The 20,358-nt window shown below is 43.8% G+C and overlaps 8 protein-coding genes across 11 annotated transcripts; 4 read left to right on the forward strand and 4 right to left on the reverse strand.

The window, feature by feature from the left end:
* Nucleotides 1-439: 439 nt before the first annotated feature.
* LOC6545774 (pyrimidodiazepine synthase) lies at nucleotides 440-1,690 on the forward strand. The gene is made up of 4 exons (XM_001971605.3): nucleotides 440-643; nucleotides 701-1,284; nucleotides 1,344-1,465; nucleotides 1,543-1,690. Exons 1-4 carry the CDS (start codon nucleotides 616-618, stop codon nucleotides 1,571-1,573), a joined length of 765 nt encoding a protein of 254 aa, XP_001971641.3. The 5' UTR covers nucleotides 440-615; the 3' UTR covers nucleotides 1,574-1,690.
* A 193-nt stretch (nucleotides 1,691-1,883) lies between these two features.
* LOC6545776 (pyrimidodiazepine synthase) lies at nucleotides 1,884-4,006 on the forward strand. 2 transcript variants are annotated; one of them, XM_001971607.3, is made up of 3 exons: nucleotides 1,884-2,038; nucleotides 3,121-3,707; nucleotides 3,767-4,006. In XM_001971607.3, the coding sequence occupies exons 1-3, from the start codon at nucleotides 2,008-2,010 to the stop codon at nucleotides 3,902-3,904; spliced, it is 756 nt and encodes a 251-aa protein (XP_001971643.2). In that variant the 5' UTR covers nucleotides 1,884-2,007; the 3' UTR covers nucleotides 3,905-4,006. The 2 variants fall into 2 exon arrangements, with proteins under 2 accessions (XP_001971643.2, XP_015013772.1); XM_015158286.2 differs by lacking the exons at nucleotides 3,121-3,707; nucleotides 3,767-4,006 and adding an exon at nucleotides 2,218-3,040.
* LOC6545777 (pyrimidodiazepine synthase) lies at nucleotides 4,006-4,792 on the reverse strand. Its single transcript, XM_026978042.1, has 2 exons — nucleotides 4,199-4,792; nucleotides 4,006-4,140 (listed from the first exon to the last, which is right to left on the reverse strand). The coding sequence occupies exons 1-2, from the start codon at nucleotides 4,757-4,759 to the stop codon at nucleotides 4,006-4,008; spliced, it is 696 nt and encodes a 231-aa protein (XP_026833843.1). The 5' UTR covers nucleotides 4,760-4,792.
* A 185-nt stretch (nucleotides 4,793-4,977) lies between these two features.
* Nucleotides 4,978-6,778, reverse strand: LOC6545778 (pyrimidodiazepine synthase). The gene is made up of 2 exons (XM_001971609.3): nucleotides 6,556-6,778; nucleotides 4,978-5,981 (listed from the first exon to the last, which is right to left on the reverse strand). The coding sequence occupies exons 1-2, from the start codon at nucleotides 6,581-6,583 to the stop codon at nucleotides 5,284-5,286; spliced, it is 726 nt and encodes a 241-aa protein (XP_001971645.1). The 5' UTR covers nucleotides 6,584-6,778; the 3' UTR covers nucleotides 4,978-5,283.
* A 134-nt stretch (nucleotides 6,779-6,912) lies between these two features.
* LOC6545807 lies at nucleotides 6,913-15,063 on the reverse strand. 3 transcript variants are annotated; one of them, XM_026978038.1, is made up of 7 exons: nucleotides 14,766-15,063; nucleotides 11,833-11,927; nucleotides 10,561-11,615; nucleotides 9,948-10,501; nucleotides 8,297-8,355; nucleotides 8,128-8,229; nucleotides 6,913-8,073 (listed from the first exon to the last, which is right to left on the reverse strand). In XM_026978038.1, exons 2-7 carry the CDS (start codon nucleotides 11,907-11,909, stop codon nucleotides 7,881-7,883), a joined length of 2,040 nt encoding a protein of 679 aa, XP_026833839.1. In that variant the 5' UTR covers nucleotides 11,910-11,927; nucleotides 14,766-15,063; the 3' UTR covers nucleotides 6,913-7,880. The 3 variants fall into 3 exon arrangements, with proteins under 3 accessions (XP_026833839.1, XP_026833840.1, XP_026833838.1); XM_026978039.1 differs by having other exon boundaries at nucleotides 14,835-14,893; XM_026978037.1 differs by lacking the exon at nucleotides 14,766-15,063 and adding an exon at nucleotides 12,742-12,924.
* LOC6545808 lies at nucleotides 12,983-14,034 on the forward strand. Its single transcript, XM_001971611.3, has 2 exons — nucleotides 12,983-13,224; nucleotides 13,283-14,034. Exons 1-2 carry the CDS (start codon nucleotides 13,077-13,079, stop codon nucleotides 13,729-13,731), a joined length of 597 nt encoding a protein of 198 aa, XP_001971647.1. The 5' UTR covers nucleotides 12,983-13,076; the 3' UTR covers nucleotides 13,732-14,034.
* Nucleotides 14,792-17,799, reverse strand: LOC6545809 (pseudouridylate synthase 7 homolog). Its single transcript, XM_026978040.1, has 5 exons — nucleotides 17,594-17,799; nucleotides 17,336-17,538; nucleotides 16,904-17,275; nucleotides 16,747-16,849; nucleotides 14,792-16,692 (listed from the first exon to the last, which is right to left on the reverse strand). The coding sequence occupies exons 1-5, from the start codon at nucleotides 17,710-17,712 to the stop codon at nucleotides 15,273-15,275; spliced, it is 2,217 nt and encodes a 738-aa protein (XP_026833841.1). The 5' UTR covers nucleotides 17,713-17,799; the 3' UTR covers nucleotides 14,792-15,272.
* A 204-nt stretch (nucleotides 17,800-18,003) lies between these two features.
* On the forward strand, nucleotides 18,004-20,343 carry LOC6545810 (zinc finger CCCH domain-containing protein 3). Its single transcript, XM_001971613.3, has 4 exons — nucleotides 18,004-18,842; nucleotides 18,940-19,485; nucleotides 19,583-19,778; nucleotides 19,837-20,343. Exons 1-4 carry the CDS (start codon nucleotides 18,163-18,165, stop codon nucleotides 20,221-20,223), a joined length of 1,809 nt encoding a protein of 602 aa, XP_001971649.1. The 5' UTR covers nucleotides 18,004-18,162; the 3' UTR covers nucleotides 20,224-20,343.
* Nucleotides 20,344-20,358: the final 15 nt, after the last annotated feature.

Genomic DNA, 20,358 nt, shown 5'->3' on the forward strand with positions numbered 1-20,358 from the left:
ATAAATTGCCAAAACAATGTAATCTCTTGCATGTTTTAAAAATATTGAATATATATATATTATATATATATATAGATATCTCTATATTTATATCGGATGATTCGAAGATATGTATGTTTGATCTTAAATTAAACCGAATAAGGTTCATCTCTAAATTTGATCTATGCATTTGAAGCAGTGGGGCAAAGAGCCCGGTATCGAGTTATGCTTTTTATATGTAGATAGATGTTAAGCCAGAGTGTTTTGATATTTTAAATTCGCCAGCGATTTTATCGCTTTAATTATGTTATTAAATTCAAATTTAAGACCAATATATTAATGCCATTTGAAAATATTTGTAAAATGTAATCTTAAAAAGGATTAACTTTCGATAACTGAAATAAATGTTATAAAAAGAAGTAAAAAATTAAAATTTAAAATAAAAAGATCTAAACTTACACCACTGCTTAAATAAAATATGATTTAAAAATATATCATTCTAAAAAGTTTATGACAGTTCTATGTATATAAATTCTATTCGTAACCGAGCCACCTTAACATTTACTGTCAAATATCGATAATTATCATAACGCGCAAAACAGGTTGTTTTTGTCCCAGAAAAGTATTATTGCCAAAATGAGCAATACTGAGCATTTAACTACTGGTTAGTATGGCTTACTAAGTCGATAATACACCATTATAAAATGCATGTATGTTGCAGGCTCGGCAAAGCCAATATTTCCGGATGATGGGATTCTTAAACTGTATTCTATGCGCTTTTGTCCCTATGCACACCGAGTGCACCTGGTTCTGGATGCCAAGAAGATTCCCTACCACGCTATCTACATCAATCTTCGCCAGAAACCCGAGTGGTTCCCCCTGGTGAGCAGCTCCACAAAGGTGCCGGCACTGGAGCTGGTAAAGGAACCGGGTAAGCCTGTTCTGATCGAGTCGCTGATTATTTGTGACTACCTGGATGAGAGGTTTCCGGAGGTGCCATTGTATCCCAAGGATCTGCTTAAGAAGGCCCAGGAGAAGATTTTAATTGAACGTTTTGAACAGTTCATCAGCGACTTCTACAACCTGGTGCTGCACAAAAATCCCGAGCAGCTGGTTGACATCGATCACTACGCCGGTCTGGTCGCTTACGAAGAGGAACTGAAGCAACGTGGTACCAAGTTCTTTGGTGGCGACAACCCTGGAATGCTAGACTACATGATGTGGCCCTGGTGCGAGCGGTTTGCCGCTATGAAGTTCAGTTTTGATGAAAAATTCGAACTGAGTCGGGAACGTTTTCCCACTTTGGTGGGTTTCATTATGTTGCTTATTATGCATTTTAAATTATCAAGATTATTCCATTCCAGATTAAGTGGCGCGACTTGATGCTCCAGGATCGTGCTGTCAAGTGCTTCTATTTGGATGGACAGACTCATGCCAAATACATGGATTCCCGGCGATCGGGCAATGCCGATTACAATATGCTATAGTGAGATTTTAAGATTATACTTATAATACTAATACTTAATTTAATACTTATTAAACTAATCAATTTTTTGTTTTTAGCAATGAGGCCAAACGTGTCAAATTGGGTTAGTCAACGGGCTGATGGCATTTAGGCTTCAGCATTGTACATATTATTGCACTTAAAACTTTGTACCTATTACGGCAGCATTATTGTGATTGAAAAATAAATCATAGCATTTTCACTGTTAAAAGAGGCATTGTTATTCGCTATTTAAGTACAAATTTATAGGAATGTAGTATTAAGCAACAGTTTAATGTATCCAATTATCGATTCCTAGTTAAAATGTAATTTTTATACTTTGTTTTACTATGATTCCGGGGTATGAGCTTAAATAATTTACATTCAGCCCCGCCACAATCGATTTATATTCGATATACTTGCTCGTCCAGCTACTGCCACCACTATATAAGGTCGCGGAATCCCTCGATTTGTTGTCAGTCGATCAGAACTGCTTTGCCACCAACATTTCACGACTTGGGAATTATCTTAAAATTGTTAACAAAATGGCTCTGCCGCAAAAGCACTTCAAGAGGGGTGAGTGGGGGGCACTTCAAGGTCAGCGGGATAGTGACTCTGCAAAAGTTAGCAATTGATTTCATAGTTTTATCTAGACCTCACCATGAGAGGCGTAAATTACGCAGAGATAGAGATTTAATTTTAGCCCAAGCATAATGGAAAACTTTCTGCTGACGTCACAAATCACCCTTCAACAGGTTCACCCAAACCGGAAATTCCCGACGATGGAGTCCTGCGTTATTACTCGATGAGATTTTGCCCGTACTCGCAGCGTGCCGGCTTGGTATTGGCCGCCAAAAAGATTCCGCATCACACGGTTTACATCGATCTTAGCGAGAAACCAGAGTGGTACATCGACTACAGTCCATTGGGAAAGGTGCCGGCTATCCAGTTGCCACATCTGCCAGGGCAACCGGCATTGGTGGAGTCCCTCGTCATTGCCGAGTACTTGGATGAACAGTATCCGGGCGAGGGTTCCCTTTTTCCCAAGGATCCCTTGCAAAAGGCGCTAGACAGGATCCTCATTGAACGCCTGGCGCCCGCGGTCAGTGCAATTTACCCCGTGCTCTTCACCAAGAATCCACCAGCCGATGCCATTAAGAACTTTGAGACCGCTTTGGATGTCTTCGAGCAGGAGATTACCAAGCGAGGAACTCCATACTTTGGAGGCAACAAGATCGGCATTGCGGATTACATGATTTGGCCCTGGTTCGAGCGATTCCCGGCCCTCAAGTACACTCTGGATGAACCCTACGAGCTGGACAAGACGCGCTATAAGAATCTGTTGAAGTGGACCGATCTGGTGGCCCAGGATGAGGCTGTCAAGGCCACCGCCTTGGATGCCCGTATCCATGCCAAGTTCATGAAGACCCGTCATGAGAACAAACCCGACTACGATGTCGCCTTTCAGCCTTTGTAAGGAATGCAGTAATGGATGACGGGATTGAAGATACTTGAACATAAATTGTGAAGTCGCCTACCAAGAATATATTAAACCCATTTATAAAGTCGACCATAAAATGTTATCTTTGCTTCTTCAACGTGGATTTGGGTTAGGCTTTTATTCCTGCCAATTTATCAACCTTACATTGATCTTACAGGTTCCACCAAACCCGAGCTGCCCGATGATGGAGTTCTTCGTTTCTTTTCCATGGCCTTCTGCCCCTTCAGCCACCGAGTTCATCTCATGCTCGCCGCCAAACAGATTGAATATCATAAGATCTACATTGATTTGATTGAGAAGCCGGAATGGTACAAGGAGTTCAGTCCTCTGGGCAAAGTGCCAGCCGTGCAGCTCACTGGAGTAGAGGATCAACCTACCCTCGTGGAGTCGCTCATCATAGCAGAGTACTTGGACCAACAATATCCCCAAACACGACTCTTTCCCAAGGATCCGCTTCAGAAGGCGCTGGACAAGATTCTAATTGAACGATTTGCTTCAGTGGTCAGTGCTATTTACCCTGTGCTGACATGTAATCCCAATGCCCCGGCAGATGCCATACCGAACTTCGAGAATGCCTTGGATGTTTTTGAAGTGGAGTTGGGCAAAAGAGGAACTCCCTACTTTGCCGGACAACTCATTGGAATCGTGGACTACATGATTTGGCCTTGGTTTGAACGTTTCCCCAGTATGAAAATCAATACGGAGCAAAAGTATGAGCTGGATGTGAAAAGATTTGAGAAGCTGGTATGTTAAAATTATACAATAAAGATATATGTACCTCATTGTAATGCATTCTCCTTCAGCTAAAGTGGCGCGATTTGATGGCCCAGGATGAGGCTGTGCAGAAGACAGCTTTGGATGTTCAGCTGCATGCCGAGTTCCAGAAATCCAAGACTATTGGAAGTCCCCAGTACGACATAGCCTTCAAGGGAAAGCCTTAGAACGCCAACAGGTTTAGCCAAGATCAAATCTTTGCAACCGGTTTTGGACTGCATTTATGTTTTATTCATTCCAATCGAACAATTCAAATATACCAAGTGCATCAGGCATCCTTCACCAGCAGATTGTAGTTAGGTCGACCCAAGCTGCGTGTGCGCAAGAACTCTGCCTGAACCTCGGCCTCCATGTAGAAGGCCATCACAGCCGGATCCCGTTTCATGCGTTCCACCCAAAGAGTCTGAAAAATAGTATATAGTATCTACTTCAACAATCCGGGAATATACGGAGCTGCTCACGAGCTGCGGGAAGCGGCGCTCATCGTAGTTATAATCCTCTGCACGCTGCAACTTAAGGAGGTCGAGGCGCTCACACCAGGGCCAAATCATGTAGTCTAGTATGCCCGTCTGCTCGCCACCAAAGAAGTCTGTACCGCGGCGAGTCAGCTCTCTTTCGTAGATGTCCAGGCCGCTCCAGAAAGGCTCCAGATCACCGCCATCGGATGCCTTAAAGAAGGCACCTAGCACCGCTCCAAATCGCTCGATTAGTAGCTTATCCTGCACTTTTTTCAGCGGATCACGTGGATAGAGTGGTCGCAGTGGATACTGCTCGTCCAGATATTCACAAATCAGTAGCGACTCTGTGAGCACAGGTGGTCCAGGTTCTCGCACAATTTCTAGAGCTGGTACCTTGCCCTGTGGATTCTTGTCCAGCAGCCACTCTGGCTTCTCTGTGAGATTAATGTAGATGCTGTGATACGGGATCTGCTTGGCGTCCAGGACCAGATGCACTCGTTGGGCAAATGGGCAGAAGCGCATTGAGTACAGGCGAAGGATACCATCTTCGGGAACATCCGGCATGGGTGAGCCTATGGGACATATTTATTTATATCTCCGATAACATCCTGGATATACCCACCTTTTGCCAAATGCCTGCCGTTACTCATGATGTGCTTGCTCGGGTCCAGAGATGCAAGTGGTGATAGCGATTGCCATTCGAGTGATTTATAAAGAGCAGCTGACTGCCCTTCGCCGGCTGTCTTCGTTTACCCGGCTGAACTTGGTGGCTTGCGGCTGACACACATACCAAGCCATGTGGATACAGTGAAGCCTCTTTGGAATCTGCACACTGCTCCATAAGCGCAAACAACTGTTTTTTGCATTTAAAGCATTGTATATAACAATGAACTGATTTCTCGATAAGTCTACAGTTATATAGATTTTACTACCAATTGAAAATTGGTGTATACTTCTTCATAATAATATTAATCCAAGGAGATTACCATGTACCCTTGTATAAGTAAAGGATAAGTAAATATTTTATTTATTATTGTTATTTAGAGCATAAATAAATCTCCTTGTTATATTTTATTTACAGCAGTGATCTAAGCCAGCAGATCGTAGTTTGCATTGCCGGCCTTGCGGGTGCGCCAGAACTCGTTGTGCTGCTCGGGAGTGGCATAAAAGGACTTGACCACCGAGTCCGCCTTCAGAAGAGCAATCCACTTGCTGATCTTGGGGAAGCGAGCCTCGTCAAAGTTGTACTCCTCCTGCAACTTCAACTCGATCACAGAGAGGCGTTCGAACCAAGGCCAGATCATGTAGTCCACGAAGCCGGGCTTGTTGCCACCAAAGTATGGGGTACCCCTCTTGGTCAACTCCTGCTCAAAGATGTCCAGCGCCGCCCAGTAATCCTCCAGACCGGTGCTCTGCAACAGGATCTTCATGAAGGCATTGGTGATGCCGCTGAAGCGCTCCAGCAGAATCTTGTCCTGGGCCCGCCTCAATGGGTCCTTGGGCAGTAGCGGATTCTCCGGGTACTTCTCGTCCAGATACTCGGCAATAATCAGCGACTCGATGAGCGAGGGCTGATCCTTCTCCGCCACCAGCTGCAGGGCAGGAACCTTAAGCAGTGGGCTCACGTCCACCAGCCACTCTGGTTTCTCGGTGAGATTGATGTAAATGCTGTGATGGGGCACATTCTTGGCATTCAGGACGAGATGTGCTCGCTGTGCGTAGGGGCAGAACCTCATGGAGTACAGGCGGAGAACTCCATCGTCAGGGAGGGCAGGTTTGGGGGAACCTGAGAAATGTATTTATATGCCAGTTAATGATTCTGTTAGCCGATAAAATTTGTATTTAGATATTAAACAAATGTATTTTTGTAATATTTTATTTACTATCAACATAACTTCATGAGTCACTTAAGGGGTTCGAAAATCCGACCCTGTATTATTCGTTTAGCAAGTCATTGCACTAAAGTTGATGTTGATAGGGCCCAGTCGTGATATAGCTCAAATTTTGTCGATACGTTATCTTTTAAAGTGTAAATATTGAGGTTCATCTGATATCGGGTTTAAGGTGCAGCTCAAAATTGAAATACAATTTATAAATTAAACTATATATATATTTATATCATCATGAAAATCATGATGAAGTTTATTTACGATACGCCAAATATTATATTATTTTACATATATAATATTTTGCCCAAAAAACCCAATTATTCATGCGAATTTGTGTAACATCATGAAATACAAAATCGTTATTCGATCATTAGGTAGAATGTTGGAGAACTTGTTTTATAAATAATAATACAAACAATCTAGTGACATGGGCGATTCTCTTGGTGGCGACAACAACTGGTTTTCTCTTACCTTTGGTCAAATGTTTACCAGAACTCATTTTGGTTACTAACTTGGTTACTGAACAAAATTCACTTAACTGTTGATGGCGACGTTGAATTCCGAACTGAATTTTCTCTTCGACGGCGCTCTGTTTTTATAAAGGCGATTAATCGCTGGGAATGGGAATATGAGCTTTTTTTATGGTGACTCTTAGTTTTGTCGGCTCTTGAAATAGCTTTTAAAAAAGATAGAAACAATTCTCATCGCAGATGTTTATTTCGTTTTAAAACGCTCTACTACATTTGCGAATTGTTTGGGGAACAAATAATTATCCTCCGGTTTATACATACATCTACTTAGTTTGTTAATAATCACGCCTTGTAAATATAGATATTATATTATATTTTTACATGGTTGTTGGGGGGAGTTTTTTAATTGAACTTCGAACTACTACATACATTTAGAGTTTTAAGTTTATGAACTTTTCGCAAAAAGTTACAATCGGCGGACTTTCAAAATAAAACTTAATCTATGTACAAAAAAGTTCTCGAAATTTCTGTTCATGCCTTACAAAAAACTATAAAAATGTATTAGTACATATACAACAGAGTTGCTGACATCATTAAGTCGCGATAAATAGTAGTTATTAGTAATTGCATTAAAAAAAAAAACTAATTGGAACGTAATAAAAAATGATTACTGCATTTGTTGCTCCAATTAATTGTTTATCAAAAGTAAAAATATCTATCCGCTGCTTTTGGTCCTACAAATGGGATTTCTTTTGGTGCATCCTTTTGAAAACTCAAGTGGATTGATTTTTATTTCCTTTTAAAAATGTCCGCAAATGGAAAACATTAAAATTATTCGTACACTTTTAATGATTAAACTGTACGTTTTTCCCGAATCAGTTGCGCGTTGTTGTTACTGTAATTACATGGGGTAAGTAGCTAAAACTAAGTAGATACGAACACTTAAAAAAATTCTACACACTGGAATTAAATGTTGCTTTTCTTTCGTTTCTGAATTTCTTGCTTTGTTTTGTTTTGCATCGTTGCCTGACGATTCCGTTTCTAAGTTTCGTTTATAGTTTCGTTAATTTTTTTTCGCAATTTTGTATTTTGTTTGTTGCTCTATAAAATATGCAAACTGGTTGCATTTTGATCACGGTTCTTGCTGTTGCATATAAACACATCCCTCTCTCTTTTGATTATTGGAACGACTTGATTTTTTTGAAAAAGAAAAAGAATATGGCTGCTTTTCAAATTTATCCCTGGGCACCCCGAATGCTTCAGTTCCACTTGCCAAGTGTCCAGAACGAATCGATGGTGTTTTCAAGTTGATCCCGATGCCTGCCCTTAGCCATTCGGTGAGGTGGATGCTCCAGGAGATGTGGGTGTGGCTGCTGCAGATACCACTGCATCGTTGTTGCTCATCTTGTGTAACATGAGGGAGTGCGTCGATCTGGTGGCGGTGGAACTGAGATACTTTGGCTGCATTTGGCTGTTGGACACTGTGGAAGAGCTGCTGGTCGCCGGCGGTGGCTGATGGCTGCAAGTGAACAGAGTTCATCAGTGTGCTCTTGCTAGCCCTTAGGACACACACCCCTTCTGCTCGCCATCCTTCTTGCTGTTAAACATGGCCAACTCGATCTCCGTGTGCTGGCTGTTCATGTGACGCACCCACTCCGCTGGCGTATCGAAGGATCTGTACATTGGAAGGGGATATTTGGATATTTTGGTTTTATAATGGATTTTTATCTCTGAGCACTTACGTGGAACACAAATCGCAGAGCAGGGTTACGTGATCGTGATCCATATTGTTTTCCTGTTGCTGAAAAACGAAATATATATCTGGTTTTAATTTTGCTAATATTATTTGAGAACTGATCATTATTACGAGTTTATATCTTACTTATATTATGTAATATTTCCGAGCAAACGGCTAATTGACTTCATTCATAATATAAACATATAGTTATACCCGTTACTAGTATGTAACAGGCAGAAGGAAGCGTTTTCGACCATATAAATTTTATAATATATATATTTTCGATTAGGATCAATAGCCGAGTCGAACTGACCATGTCCGTCTGTCCGTATGAACGCCTCGATCTCAGGAACTACATAACCAGGATGTTATCTTAATCGGATTTTGAAGTGGCATACCTCTAAATGTTTCTGGCGCAGTTCTCTAAAAATCTGCGTTCAAATTTAGAATTTTATTTTTTTTAATTTTTTTGCAATTTTTTTGATATGACGATATTGTAGAAATGGAAAAAAATGAAGAAATGTCCCAAGGCTGAAGTTCTAAACTCCATAACTCAACTTATCTTAGTCGGATTTTGAAGTGGCATACCTCCAAATGTTTCTGGCGCAATTCTCTAAAAAATTGCATTCAAATTTAAAAATTTATTTTGTTTAAATTTTTTTGTAATTTTTTTTATGTGGTGATGTTGTAGAAATTCAAAAAAATTAAGAAATGCCCTGAGGCTGAAGTTCTAAACTCCATAACTCAACTTATCTTAGTCGGATTTTGAAGTGGCATACCTCTAAACGTTTCTGGCACAAATCTCTAAAAATCTGCATTCAAATTTAGAAATTTATTTTTTTAAAAATTTTTTGTAAAATTTTGATGTGACGATGTTGCAGAAACTCAAAAAAATGAAGAAATGTCCCAAGGCTGAAGTTCTAAACTCCATAACTCAACTTATCTTAGTCGGATTTTGAAGTGGCATACCTCCAAATGTTTCTGGCACAAATCTCTAAAAATCTACATTCAAATTTTGAAATTTATTTTTTTTTAATTTTTTTGTAAAATTTTGATGTGACGATGTTGCAGAAACTCAAAAAAATGAAGAAATGTCCCAAGGCTGAAGTTCTAAACTCCATAACTCAACTTATCTTAGTCGGATTTTGAAATGGCATACCTCCAAATGTTTCTGGCACAAATCTCTAAAAATCTACATTCAAATTTTGAAATTTATTTTTTTTTAATTTTTTTGTAAAATTTTGATGTGACGATTTTGTAGAAATTGAAAAAAATTAAGAAATGTCCTAAGGCTGAAGTTCTAAACTCCATAACTCAACTTATCTAAGTATATAAAGTATATATATTCTTGATCAGAATCAATAGCCGAGTCGATCTGGCCATGTCCGTCTGGACAGGAACTACGAAAGTTAGAATGTTGAGATTGAGCATGCAGCTTCTTGAGACATAGACGCAGCGCAAGTTTTTTGTAAATGTGGCCACGCCCACTCCTACGCCCACAAAATGCCCAAAACTGTCACACAAACACATTTGAAAAATGTGATATTTTCAATTTTGAATATATCATGTAAATTTGTATAAATATACTAGGTAGTTCTCAAACGGCAATTATTGATTTATTCATCGAATGGATAAGTTGATGTCCAAGTACTCACCGAAACTCGGCGTCGTTTCTTTGGCACATAGGTTTTAACAGATCGCAGGGCGTGGTTGCTAGAAACGGATGTGGTACTTCCGCTGGCACTGGATGGCAGAAGGTTCCTCTCTGTGCCGCCCGTGGGATCTCCGGCATGTGTGCCTAGGTGACGGACCAGCATTTTGGTATCCTCGAAGGACTTCTGACAGATCTCGCAGACCAGCAGCTGCTTAAAGTTGTTATAGTCGCGCAGCGTGTGCTCCTCACCCTCCTCGGAGGGTGTTCCGCGATCCCTATTCACCTCCAGCTTCACGGCAGACATTTTAAAGTCGAGCGGCTGCTTGGGCGAGCCCAATGGCACCTCCTCCAGATTGTTGTTGTTGGACGCACTGGAGGCATTTGGTGGGTTGTTGCTCCAGTCGGTCGGCTCCTGTTTGATGGTTAGGAAGTTGTGCGGATGTCGAAGTGTCGGCGGATGTGATTGTGGTGTCGGCTGTGGTGGTGGAGGAGGTGTGGCTGCCAGGCGTGACGGCACCACGTGCTCAAAATGAGGTGCTTCATAGTAGTCTCGAGCTAAAGGGATTCAAACATACGATAAGTATTTATCTTCTGTGCTGAGTAATGGTACTCACATCTTTCGCATGCGCTCTCCCTCCTCAGACGTCTCTCGAAGACCAGCCCTACCTCGTTTCGCTCACGAAGTGCCTGCTCCTCGTACTCTGTCCGTCGGAGCGTGGTCTCTGCTTGGTCAGCACCCGGACCGGCGGCCAGGGGACAACTGCTGCAGCCCACTTCCGTGCAAATGGAGATGGGCTGCGATGGCGGGGCACCTGAACCTCCCACTGCTCCTCCTGCTGTCGTTGTCGTGGAGGTTGGTGGTGGCGGATGAGACTGTGACTCCACCTGGCTGGGTGCTGCGAAACAGCATTTGTCCTCCGGATCGATGGCCACCTCCTTGTTGACGGAAATGCCCAGCTTGCTGCTGCTCGCGACGGTTAGGAGTCCCGTATGAGCGGCCAATTTGGGTGACTTAATGATCACGGGCGAGTCTTTGGGCATCACGGAGGCACCAAGTCCGCGAAACTGCTGTTGAGGATTATGGTGATTCAGGTGGCTGTGGTGTGACGACAGGTGGTGGTGATCCAAAGCGAATCGAGTCGATCCTCCCGGCTTGCCTGTGTATAGATCTCCCTGAAGTTGTGCCGACATGGTTGATTGTGGCGGCGGAGGAGGCGGCAATGCGGTTCGAGTGCCATTCGACATGTACATGGTGCTGGCCTCGCGCGGATGCAGATGCCCGGCCAGTGAATGGGGGTGGTGCGTGGTCGTGACCACTGAGCCGGAGCCACCGCCATTGGAAGAGCTGGTGCGGCACAGGCCGCGGATCTTGAGGATCTCACCGCCGCGCAGTACCTCGTTGAGTATGTCGTTAGAGACGGTAGCCTCGCCGCTGTACATGTACTGAACCAGGATCTGGATGGCTCGGTGACTAAGATCCGGCGGCAACACCACATAGAGCACTCCATTGGGATTTGTGATCGGTGCCGTTTCGAACATGGTGGCGAAGAACTGGGACGAAGCACTCAGGATGAACTTGTGGGCCGAGATGCCCACCGTGGGTATATCCGAGGGGATTCCGCTGCTATTGTATGAGCTGTACAGTACGACATCGGCGAACTTTTCATTCCTAAAGGAACATGTTATACGTTAATAAAGCATTCATACGTATTTGGTAGGCTTCTTAGAGAATATTGAATAAGGAATTTTAGGAAGTGTATGTTTGATCCTTTTACATTTATATATTCATTGTTTTTGAACATTAAACAATTAAAAACGTTGCCAGCCCACAATTACAAAGACCAAAAACTTCAGACATGTACGGACTGTGGTATAGTGGTACTTACTTATAAAGTGTGGCTATGGAAGAGTTCAGATAGGTGAGGTGTGAGTCCCACTTGAGGTGATAGTTTTCGGCGGCCATCTCTGCGGCCGGCGGCTCCTGTACAACGATGAAATCAATAAATAAATCAATAAATGCCGCCAGTCAGTGGGGTGTGTATTTTGAATCCCCCGATCACACCACACCACCCAAGGTGTGGTGAATAGAGGGTCAAACCACCATGCCCTTGTGCCAGTATATTTATCAGATGGAGCAACGGTCATACTCATTGACTCGTTTCCATTGTGGTTGTAAAAAAATATTGTAGTAGTGGGGAAAGATAATTCTAAATTCTCTTATTTATCTTGAGTAGATTTTAGATTTCGAAAGAATTTATATAAATCATTGGTCTACACTGTTCTAGTTTATTTCTATTTCCAAAGATAAATTGTCAAAGGACTCGTTTCTTGTTTGGCGGTTTTAGAAACCTCATTTAAAAATACAAAATTAATCAATTTAATTTGCTGATGAAAGAAGTTTTAACACGTATTTTAAAATGTACTGTCTTCAGCTTACTTTAACAAAAAAAACGCATAAAGGATTTTTAAATCGGAACCAATTCAGGTAAAGAAAATATTTCAAACGCACTGTCAAAATATAACAATTTTGTGCGTTCAAAAAATAAATTATTTGCGGGTATGGATAGGATTTTTAAATTGTGAAATTCCAATTCAAGACTATACACATATTGTAAGTGTAAATCAGTCACCAAAACTTGGCGGGAATAAACACACACACACACGAAAACAAATCGGCGCTCTCAGGCTAAAAATGTTGCGGGAAATGCGTTTTTGAATGTCCGCACTTACTTTTACACACTTTAAATAGGCATCTTTATGCTTATTTTTCAAGTGCGACAAGAGGTTTGAATTACCTCCATTCGTTCTAATAGACTTGCTGCATAGATTGCAGGTTGCGCTGTTGTTAATTACTGCAGTATAATAGCTTTTTGCCGCGCTCATTTTTCTTCCGTTTTCCTTACGTCCTTTCATTTTGCACTTGATTATATTAGTGGGACCAATGAGAAATATAAAAAACATATTCTTGCAGAAAACGCGATATACGCGATATCTCTCATGTGAACAAATATCACGATATAAGTATTTATTTTTATTAAAAAATATCGATATATTGATATTTTGATATAGTTTTCACATCCCTAGTTTCCATTTGTTTACATATTTTTGTTTTTATTTTGAAATTATTGAAATGTCGGAGTTTGACTCGCGACTAATTGAGTTGGTTCGGGCTAATCCCAAGCTTTATGAGCGGGAACTTAGAAACTCACCCTATGAAGCCCATAAGAAGCGACATCCGGAAATCTGGAGCAGCATCTCCACCTCATTAAATACAGATGGTAAGAAACTAATAACTTCTATAGATATTTGGTAAATTCTCTTTATATTTTGACTTAGTTAGTGCCTGTGTCAGTCGTTGGAACCATTTGGTGGCCAAACACCGTCGGGAGCTGGCCAAAGAAAAGGCCGGAGGCACTGGCTCCGATTGGAGCCTTCTCCCGCATTTAAAATTCCTGCAGCATCATCACCATCCGTTTAATCACCGGCATTCTAATGATTTGAGTAAAAACGCACTAAAATCCAATGAAGAGGTCAACGATGAGGAGGATCCACTCCAGGAGGCCATGGATGAGCAGTTGGCCGTGGCGGGAGCTGCACCCCCAACCACAAATCCTGCCCAAGCACCGGCCGTGGCTCCCGTCAGGGCAGAAAGGAGGATAGAAGCTCTGCTTGAAGGACTAGGAGAAGCGAACCGAATTAAGGCGGAGAAACGCATTCTGGCCTACCTATGCAAATGCAATCTGCGCGTCCTCAACGACGAGCAAATCGATGATATAGTCATTTAGGAAGATATCCATGATAGAACATCAAAAGCAGCAAACATCACTGGTCATATAACGATGTTATAGTTATAGTTTATATCTTTGGACAATTATCCGTAGTGTACACTAAGAGACTTCATTTTTTAAATTTATGCTTCCCTATGAATTATTGTTAATCCATTTGTTGAACTTAACTTATTTCTTAATAATTCAACCTAATGAGTTTTTGCTATTCAAACTAAATCTTGAATTTAAGATATGATAACAGATTAACTTTTAAAATCAGCTGTTTTGGCAATTTAAATTTGTATTTGTATAAAAACCAAAGCATCATGTCTGCATCAATTGTCGCCAAAGGTCGTTTATAGACCCAGAGATTCAGGGGATAGTATAGTAATGCAGTAGGCAGCTATCTGTATGGGCCAAGCCAACTTTGGGCTAGCAGGAGCAGGTGGTAGGCGAGGGAAAATCGAATTCAGCCACGCCAAAAAACTCCTACTATGACGCAGCTGCTGGTGGGAACTGGTCAAAGAGTCAAAGAGTGCGCGCGCAAGCAATAACATGTCCAATATCCATGTCTGGATCGGATCGGGGGAAGGCGCCCAGCACGGGGACAGGGCGACGACGACGCCAAAACAAGCATTTAGTTTAATAATTCGAGGACTCCCAAAGGGGCGCGGTGGGCCGAAACAAAAACATAACGAGCGAGGAGCGTCGTGCACCCTTAACGACTGATGCCACACTACCCCGTCGAACCGACTGAATCCCCCATTCCCACAGTCTCCCATTCCCATTCCCCCGTACATGGTGAACCCTCGACGCACTAAGCCACTATATGAACTACTCCTACGGCCAGCCACCTTCCCATTCCCAATCCCCGGACCCAGCTCTTGGTATTAACACCGTATTATCGATTGATTTCCAGCACAAGCACACAACAAAAATCAATAAGCTGCCAGAGCCAAAATCAAATATTGTACAGTTCTGTGATTGTTAGTTCAATGTTCTTGTCCGCCCTAAAAGTTATAAACAATTGGTAGAGTCTGATGTATACTTACGCCTTAATAAATTGATTTTCAAAATACGCGCCCAAAATGTTTAAATGCTACATTTAACTGGAAATTCACCTTGTCTCGCCTCGCGGTTTTTATTTGGTTTAATTCGCTTCACTGGATGAATTGGATGTAGTCCGTGGAATTTGGGGGACCGTGCTAGTTCGTTATTTGTTAAAAATGAATAATTTGTTATTGCTCTTCATTGAGAACGCTGGGGAAAACCGTGCGACTTGGACTTTTGAGCTGGGGAAACTGCGCAGCGCGTCGTTTGAGCTTTCGCGTTGGTGCCCACCGAACGAATGAAATCGCAGTCAAAGAAACAGGACCAAAAGGACTCTCCCAGGCGAGAGAGAGAGCACTGAAATAGACGGGGTGCGAGCCACAGGATGCGAGAGAGCAGCCCTCGTCCTCACGTGCGCATTGTTATTGTTGTGGTTGGTTCGAAGTTGGATACGAAGCGCGCGTAAAATTGATTTCCCTTGCATATTGATTTTTGGTATCTCACTTGGCCTACACCGCCTCCTCAGCCCCCTGAGTTTCCGCTTGCTCAGTTTCCTGCCCATCCTCGTCGGCCACCTCCTTCGCCACCTCCATGTCTTCCTCTTGGGATACCGCCTTCTTTTCATTGTCCTCCTTGCCCATTGCCTGCTTTTCTAGCAGCGTTTGCGACGTTGAGGATGTGTCCTGTTTCAAGAGTTCCCGCAGAAACATGGTGGCATAGGCGGCCGTGGGCAGCGAGAACTCTAAGAGGAGTGCCATGTAATTGGCCTCAGCTTCAGCTGGCTCTGGTGTAACCGGAATGTTCTTCAACAGCTCCCAGTCGGAGGCAATAAGAGTATCCTCTGGCGTGTTGTACATCCTAAAGCTCCACTTGAGATCACTGGACGATATGATCATCTTGCGGTAGGCGCCGGCCAATGCATATGTCTTCTCCTTGTGCTTAAGTTGATCCGATGAGAGACCCACTTCGGCCAGCAATTCCTCATACCAGGCACCGCACTCGTTGGCGGGATAGGTGATGTCGTGTCCTGGCAGGGGAAGGACCACATCAGAGAGTTTATATTTGCCGCTAGCAATGTCTTCTGCTGTGAGCGGGCGAACCTTTCGTTTGAAAACAGACTCCTCTTCGATGGCTTCATCCTCTTTAGCTGCTTCCATGGGCTCATCGTTAGGCTCCTCTTCCTTTTGCTCATCCAAGGCCTCGGACTGTTGTAACTCCGCTTCCACGTCTTCCGGCTGATCCTGCTCCACATAAACCAAATCCCCGGGAATTAGTTTCAAGCCGAACTCCTTAATCCTTCTAGACGCAATCCTGTTAAAGATCAGACTTTGGTAAGCATGTGGATATAGCATCAGCGTGTTGCGTGGTATCTGTCGCAGAGCTGATGAGTAATCTGATTCCCCAAATTTAGCCAAGCCGTCCAGCAGCTTCTTCTCTATGAACTTTTCGCCGTAGATTTTTGCAGCTGCCGCCGCGGAGTCGCGATTTTTCCACCACTCCTCGCGTATGGGACGCATAAACTCTACATCCGAGTCCCGGGGCTTTAGTATCAGTTCGCAGGCCAGTTTATAATCGTGTTTGAGCAGAGCCACACCCACCTCATAGGTGGGCACGCTGGCACTGTTGCCGAATCTCTGCAACCCATAATAGTTGATGAAACCGCGTTCCTTCAATGATTGCAGTGCCTGCTCGATTTCGTCCCGCTTCTCTTTGGCGATGTGTCGCAAGGCAATGCGGAAACGATTGCCCTGCAAGTCTCCCAGCTTTAGTGTATTGGATTCAAATCCAAAGTTGCCTATCTGAACATTCCGTTGGCAGCGAGCTGCACCCAAAATGCTCTCCGGTGTTCGGCGTTTGATGGAAAACTTCTGGGTGGTCTTGGCCCGCTTGTCCTTGATGCCGCTGTAGTTAACCTGGGAAGGTCGCAAGCTGTCAGAAAATATTGTTAGTACATTAAAGCATTTAAAATTTAATTAATCTTACTTCAGTCGCGATGCTAATGTGGAGGCCACATCGCTGGTAACCAAATTGGTTTTGTGCACAAGAAAGGTCACGTAATCCCCGGGAAAACTCCAGCGTTTGTCACCTATCGAATTGGAGTCATAAAAAATGGATTCCCTAGCTAATCATTTCTACTAACTGCGTCCTGGCTTTGGCTTAAGTATTCTTATAGTCTTCTTTTCCTCTGCCGGCACCGGTGAGGCTTCCTGAGTTGAGGTTTCATCCTCAGCCGCATCGTTCTTTTCCACAGATGCCTCCTCCTGGACCTTGGGCTTAGCCTGTTGCTGTCCAATGGTGGTGGACATTAGCTTACCCTTGTAAAGCTGCTTTATCAACTGGTGGACTTGTGTTCGCTGCTCCTTGTCCAGAGTGGTCACATCAATCTCCACCTTTTGCTCGATCCTAGGATCGTTTTTGGCCGCGGCCAGATTGGCTATATCCTGCCAAACTTCTGGGCCAATTACTGCCTCCAGTTCTTGCCGCCAGTTGTCCAGTTCTTTTTCGGGCACAGCTGTTGTATTATTAGATGCATTAGAACGTTTGGAATGGAGTAAAATTGTCAAATACAGACCCGCAATAGCCACATTTGGCAAACTAAGATCGTTCAGTTCCAGCACTTTTCCGTTGCTATCAATCTCGTTAACGTGAAAATCGGAGAAGCGCGACTTGAGTATTCCCGTGAAACCAGGTGCATCCGGGTTAGTGAATTCCGTAATGCCCACTTGGTTCTCCTGCAGCGTGCACTTCTGTGGTGGAGCATTTCTATCCAAGAATCTCAAAATAAAAACGCCGGTTAGCAACGATATTGTTTATAGGATTGAATATATACCTGTTGCGCGGACCTCCTCCATTGTTTTGGGGGCGATCCCGCTTCTGGCCACGCCAGTTGCTCTTGTTGTACGGTCCGGAATGGTGATTTCTGCGTCCTCTGCCCCGATCCTTGCCCATCGCGATTCAAAATGCTCGTTTCAAAAGTAGTCGGCAAATGAAATCCACGTTTTGCAGCACATATAATGTGCCCATTCACAATAAACTTAAAACGTTTTTTTAGAGTGACCACAAGAACTATTAATTCGAAAAAACTAATATTCTAAAATGGTTTATATGATTTCTCAGCATAAGTTCATATATAAAAATAATTTTTATTTTTTGTGTGATTAACATACATATAATTACATATATATATTATCATTAACAATTAAACATTGTTAGTATATTTTAATCATTCACACTATAGTATTTTTTGGTATTTGTCTCATGCCTGTTCAGGTTCACACTGCATACATAACGTAACATTGTGTTCAATACAAAGAAGCATTGGAAATAAGTGTTAAAATTGAGAAATAACCAAAAATAGGAAACGATTCATTCATTAGGTTCAGCCAAGGAAGCGACGAAATGTTACCGCATATGAACGCGGACGAGGCACTGCCGTCCATGACGCGAAAGGTGTACATCAATCCCAATTTCCAGCTGCAAGGTCAAACGGCGCATCAGCTGCCATTCCAAATGGGCTTCCAGGCGTTCCAGGCGCCACCGCTGCCTCAGCCCGCGATCCACATCAATCCGCACTTCCTGCATCGCCAACGTGCCATGTACGAGCAATGTCAGTGGGAGCAGCAGGAGCAGCTTATGATGCAACAGGTTTCCGCCTCGTACTATCAACAGGATCCCCTAGTGCCAACGATTCCCTTACTGGCCACACCTCCTTCTCCGCCCGCCAAGATCATCAGCAAAGTGAGCACGTGTCTCGTGCGCAAGCCACCAGTGGTGCCAAGCGCTCCGCCGGTGAAGCCCACTGCTCCTGTACCTGTGTCCAAACCTATTCCCAGCCTTGTGCAGCCTCCATTGGTAAGCATTTCCAAGCGGAAGATTGTGCGCCAAGGAGCTCTGAAAACAGCGCCAGCTGTTGCTGCCCCCCATCCTCCTCCACCTGCCAAACGCACTAGGTACAAATTAGTGCGCGCCATATCACTTACCTGTACACCGCTGGTCAAGAAGCGTCGTCCTCTTCGCGAGTTTGTGGGTCAGTACGCATTGAGACGCACCAATGAAGCGCAGCCTACAAAAAAACTGAGGTAATGAAGTTCGGATACGAGCGCTAGTGCCAGTCAAGCAATAGTCGACTCTATTAGGCCGTAAAACGTACATCAACTAACTTGACATTCATTACAGCTCCAAGCCGCAGGTGCCGAAGCTGGGCGTTAACAAATCCCTCAGCATGGTCAGCATACACGGCGTGATGTACAAGAAGATATCGAAGAACAAGATAACCAAGCTGGATGCTAGTTCCGCCGCAAGGGTAGCCAAAACAGAAAGTCCCAGGACCTTGCAGCGTACCTTATCTGGCAGAACCCTCTTCGTCAGCGGCAATAAGTTCATCCTAGATCCTTCCGGATGCCGCTTGACCAGAGTACCACCCTCAGGAGGTGGTGCTACCCAGAGTAGCGTAAATCGTAGCATCCTACGGCGCATCGATATTGGTGGCCTAACCTATGTGGCTTCGCCCAAGGCGCTGAATGTCTTTGTACGCACCACCAATCACGTATCGAGAGCTCATCTAATCACAGCCAAACAGAGAAGTCTGACGTTGCTCAACAAATCATTGGTGAAGACCAATGTGCCTTGTGCCATCTTCCAGAAACTGGGCAAGTGCGCTGCCCACAGTCGCGGCAAGTGCCGCAAGCTGCACGATAAGCGGCAGGTCGCCATCTGTGTCAGGTTTGTCCTAGGCCAAGCGAGGAGTGCTAAACCTTCGATGGCGTTCAAGGTTCGAAGTTCTCAATGCGGGTTTCTTCTTAAAATCTTTTACTTGCAGCTTTCTGCGCGGCGAATGCACCAAGCCCGAATGCCTGCTGTCCCATAATGTCACCCTGGAGAAGATGCCCGTCTGTCGATACTACTTGCGTGGCGTTTGCGTTCGCGAGGATTGCCCGTACCTACACAAGAAGCTGAGCAGCAAGACCGAGATCTGCATTGACTTTGTGCGCGGCTACTGTCCGCTGGCTGCCGAGGTAAGTTTGTCTCGCACTTATTTGCTTTGATAACCTATTAACTCCAATCCTTTTTAAGTGCAACAAGCGTCACGAGTTTGCCTGTCCCGAGTTGGAGCGCAAGGGCAAGTGCGAATTGCCCAGGTGCGTGTTCTGTAAGAAACCGCAATCAAAGCGGTTGGCTAAGGTCAAGTCGCGTCCCAAACAGGCCAGTAAACCTGTCGCCGTCCCGGATACCGCGAAAGAACCTGCCACCGAGGAGGAGTTGCCCACCAGTTCACGGTATTTTGGGTCCCACAAGAAACCCGCGGAGGCTATATTGACCACGAATGACGTGGAACAGGAGGAACCTGAAGCGGAGGATGCAGCGGACAAGTCGGAAACGGGAACTAATGCCCCTCGACGACGTCCACAGCTGGGAACTCTGCCCTCTTTTATTCCCTTAGGTGGCGAAGAAGAATTGTAAGGCTATTGCGAGGGGACTTGGATCCAACGTTTCAGGTACAAATTAATTCGGTTAAGTATCGTTTTAGAGTATATTCTAAGATATAACTTTAGTAGCTTAGGTCAAGTTTTTAATAAAATATTCAATAATGACAAA

The sequence above is a fragment of the Drosophila erecta genome, unplaced genomic scaffold (genome assembly GCF_003286155.1).
Source record: "Drosophila erecta strain 14021-0224.00,06,07 unplaced genomic scaffold, DereRS2 tig00000021-arrow-pilon, whole genome shotgun sequence".
Classification (NCBI taxonomy): Eukaryota; Metazoa; Arthropoda; class Insecta; order Diptera; family Drosophilidae; genus Drosophila; species Drosophila erecta.

Bases quoted from the DNA above. Each gene is read 5' to 3' on its own strand.
- LOC6545774 (XM_001971605.3), top strand. From the start codon at position 616: ATGAGCAATACTGAGCATTTAACTACTG. The intron at 644-700 runs GTTAGTATGGCT...TGTATGTTGCAG, and splicing joins TACTGAGCATTTAACTACTG to GCTCGGCAAAGCCAATATTT. The intron at 1,285-1,343 runs GTGGGTTTCATT...ATTCCATTCCAG, and splicing joins GGGAACGTTTTCCCACTTTG to ATTAAGTGGCGCGACTTGAT.
- LOC6545776 (XM_001971607.3), top strand. From the start codon at position 2,008: ATGGCTCTGCCGCAAAAGCACTTCAAGAGGG. The intron at 2,039-3,120 runs GTGAGTGGGGGG...TTGATCTTACAG, and splicing joins GCAAAAGCACTTCAAGAGGG to GTTCCACCAAACCCGAGCTG. The intron at 3,708-3,766 runs GTATGTTAAAAT...ATTCTCCTTCAG, and splicing joins TGAAAAGATTTGAGAAGCTG to CTAAAGTGGCGCGATTTGAT.
- LOC6545777 (XM_026978042.1), bottom strand. From the start codon at position 4,759: ATGCCGGATGTTCCCGAAGATGGTATCCTTCGCCTGTACTCAATGCGC. The intron at 4,141-4,198 runs GTGAGCAGCTCC...ACTATTTTTCAG, and splicing joins AGCGCCGCTTCCCGCAGCTC to ACTCTTTGGGTGGAACGCAT.
- LOC6545778 (XM_001971609.3), bottom strand. From the start codon at position 6,583: ATGAGTTCTGGTAAACATTTGACCAAAG. The intron at 5,982-6,555 runs GTAAGAGAAAAC...TACATTTCTCAG, and splicing joins TGGTAAACATTTGACCAAAG to GTTCCCCCAAACCTGCCCTC.
- LOC6545807 (XM_026978037.1), bottom strand. The intron at 11,616-11,832 runs GTAAGTACCACT...ATGTTCCTTTAG, and splicing joins TCCATAGCCACACTTTATAA to GAATGAAAAGTTCGCCGATG. The intron at 8,356-9,947 runs GTGAGTACTTGG...TTCGTTTTTCAG, and splicing joins AGAAACGACGCCGAGTTTCG to CAACAGGAAAACAATATGGA.
- LOC6545808 (XM_001971611.3), top strand. From the start codon at position 13,077: ATGTCGGAGTTTGACTCGCGACTAATTGAGTTGGTTCGGGCTAATCCC. The intron at 13,225-13,282 runs GTAAGAAACTAA...ATTTTGACTTAG, and splicing joins CACCTCATTAAATACAGATG to TTAGTGCCTGTGTCAGTCGT.
- LOC6545809 (XM_026978040.1), bottom strand. From the start codon at position 17,712: ATGGGCAAGGATCGGGGCAGAGGACGCAGAAATCACCATTCCGGACCG. The intron at 17,539-17,593 runs GTATATATTCAA...TTTTATTTTGAG, and splicing joins GGAGGAGGTCCGCGCAACAG to ATTCTTGGATAGAAATGCTC. The intron at 17,276-17,335 runs GTCTGTATTTGA...ATAATACAACAG, and splicing joins GCCAAATGTGGCTATTGCGG to CTGTGCCCGAAAAAGAACTG.
- LOC6545810 (XM_001971613.3), top strand. From the start codon at position 18,163: ATGTTACCGCATATGAACGCGGACGAGGCACTGCCGTCCATGACGCGA. The intron at 18,843-18,939 runs GTAATGAAGTTC...CATTCATTACAG, and splicing joins CAGCCTACAAAAAAACTGAG to CTCCAAGCCGCAGGTGCCGA. The intron at 19,779-19,836 runs GTAAGTTTGTCT...ATCCTTTTTAAG, and splicing joins ACTGTCCGCTGGCTGCCGAG to TGCAACAAGCGTCACGAGTT.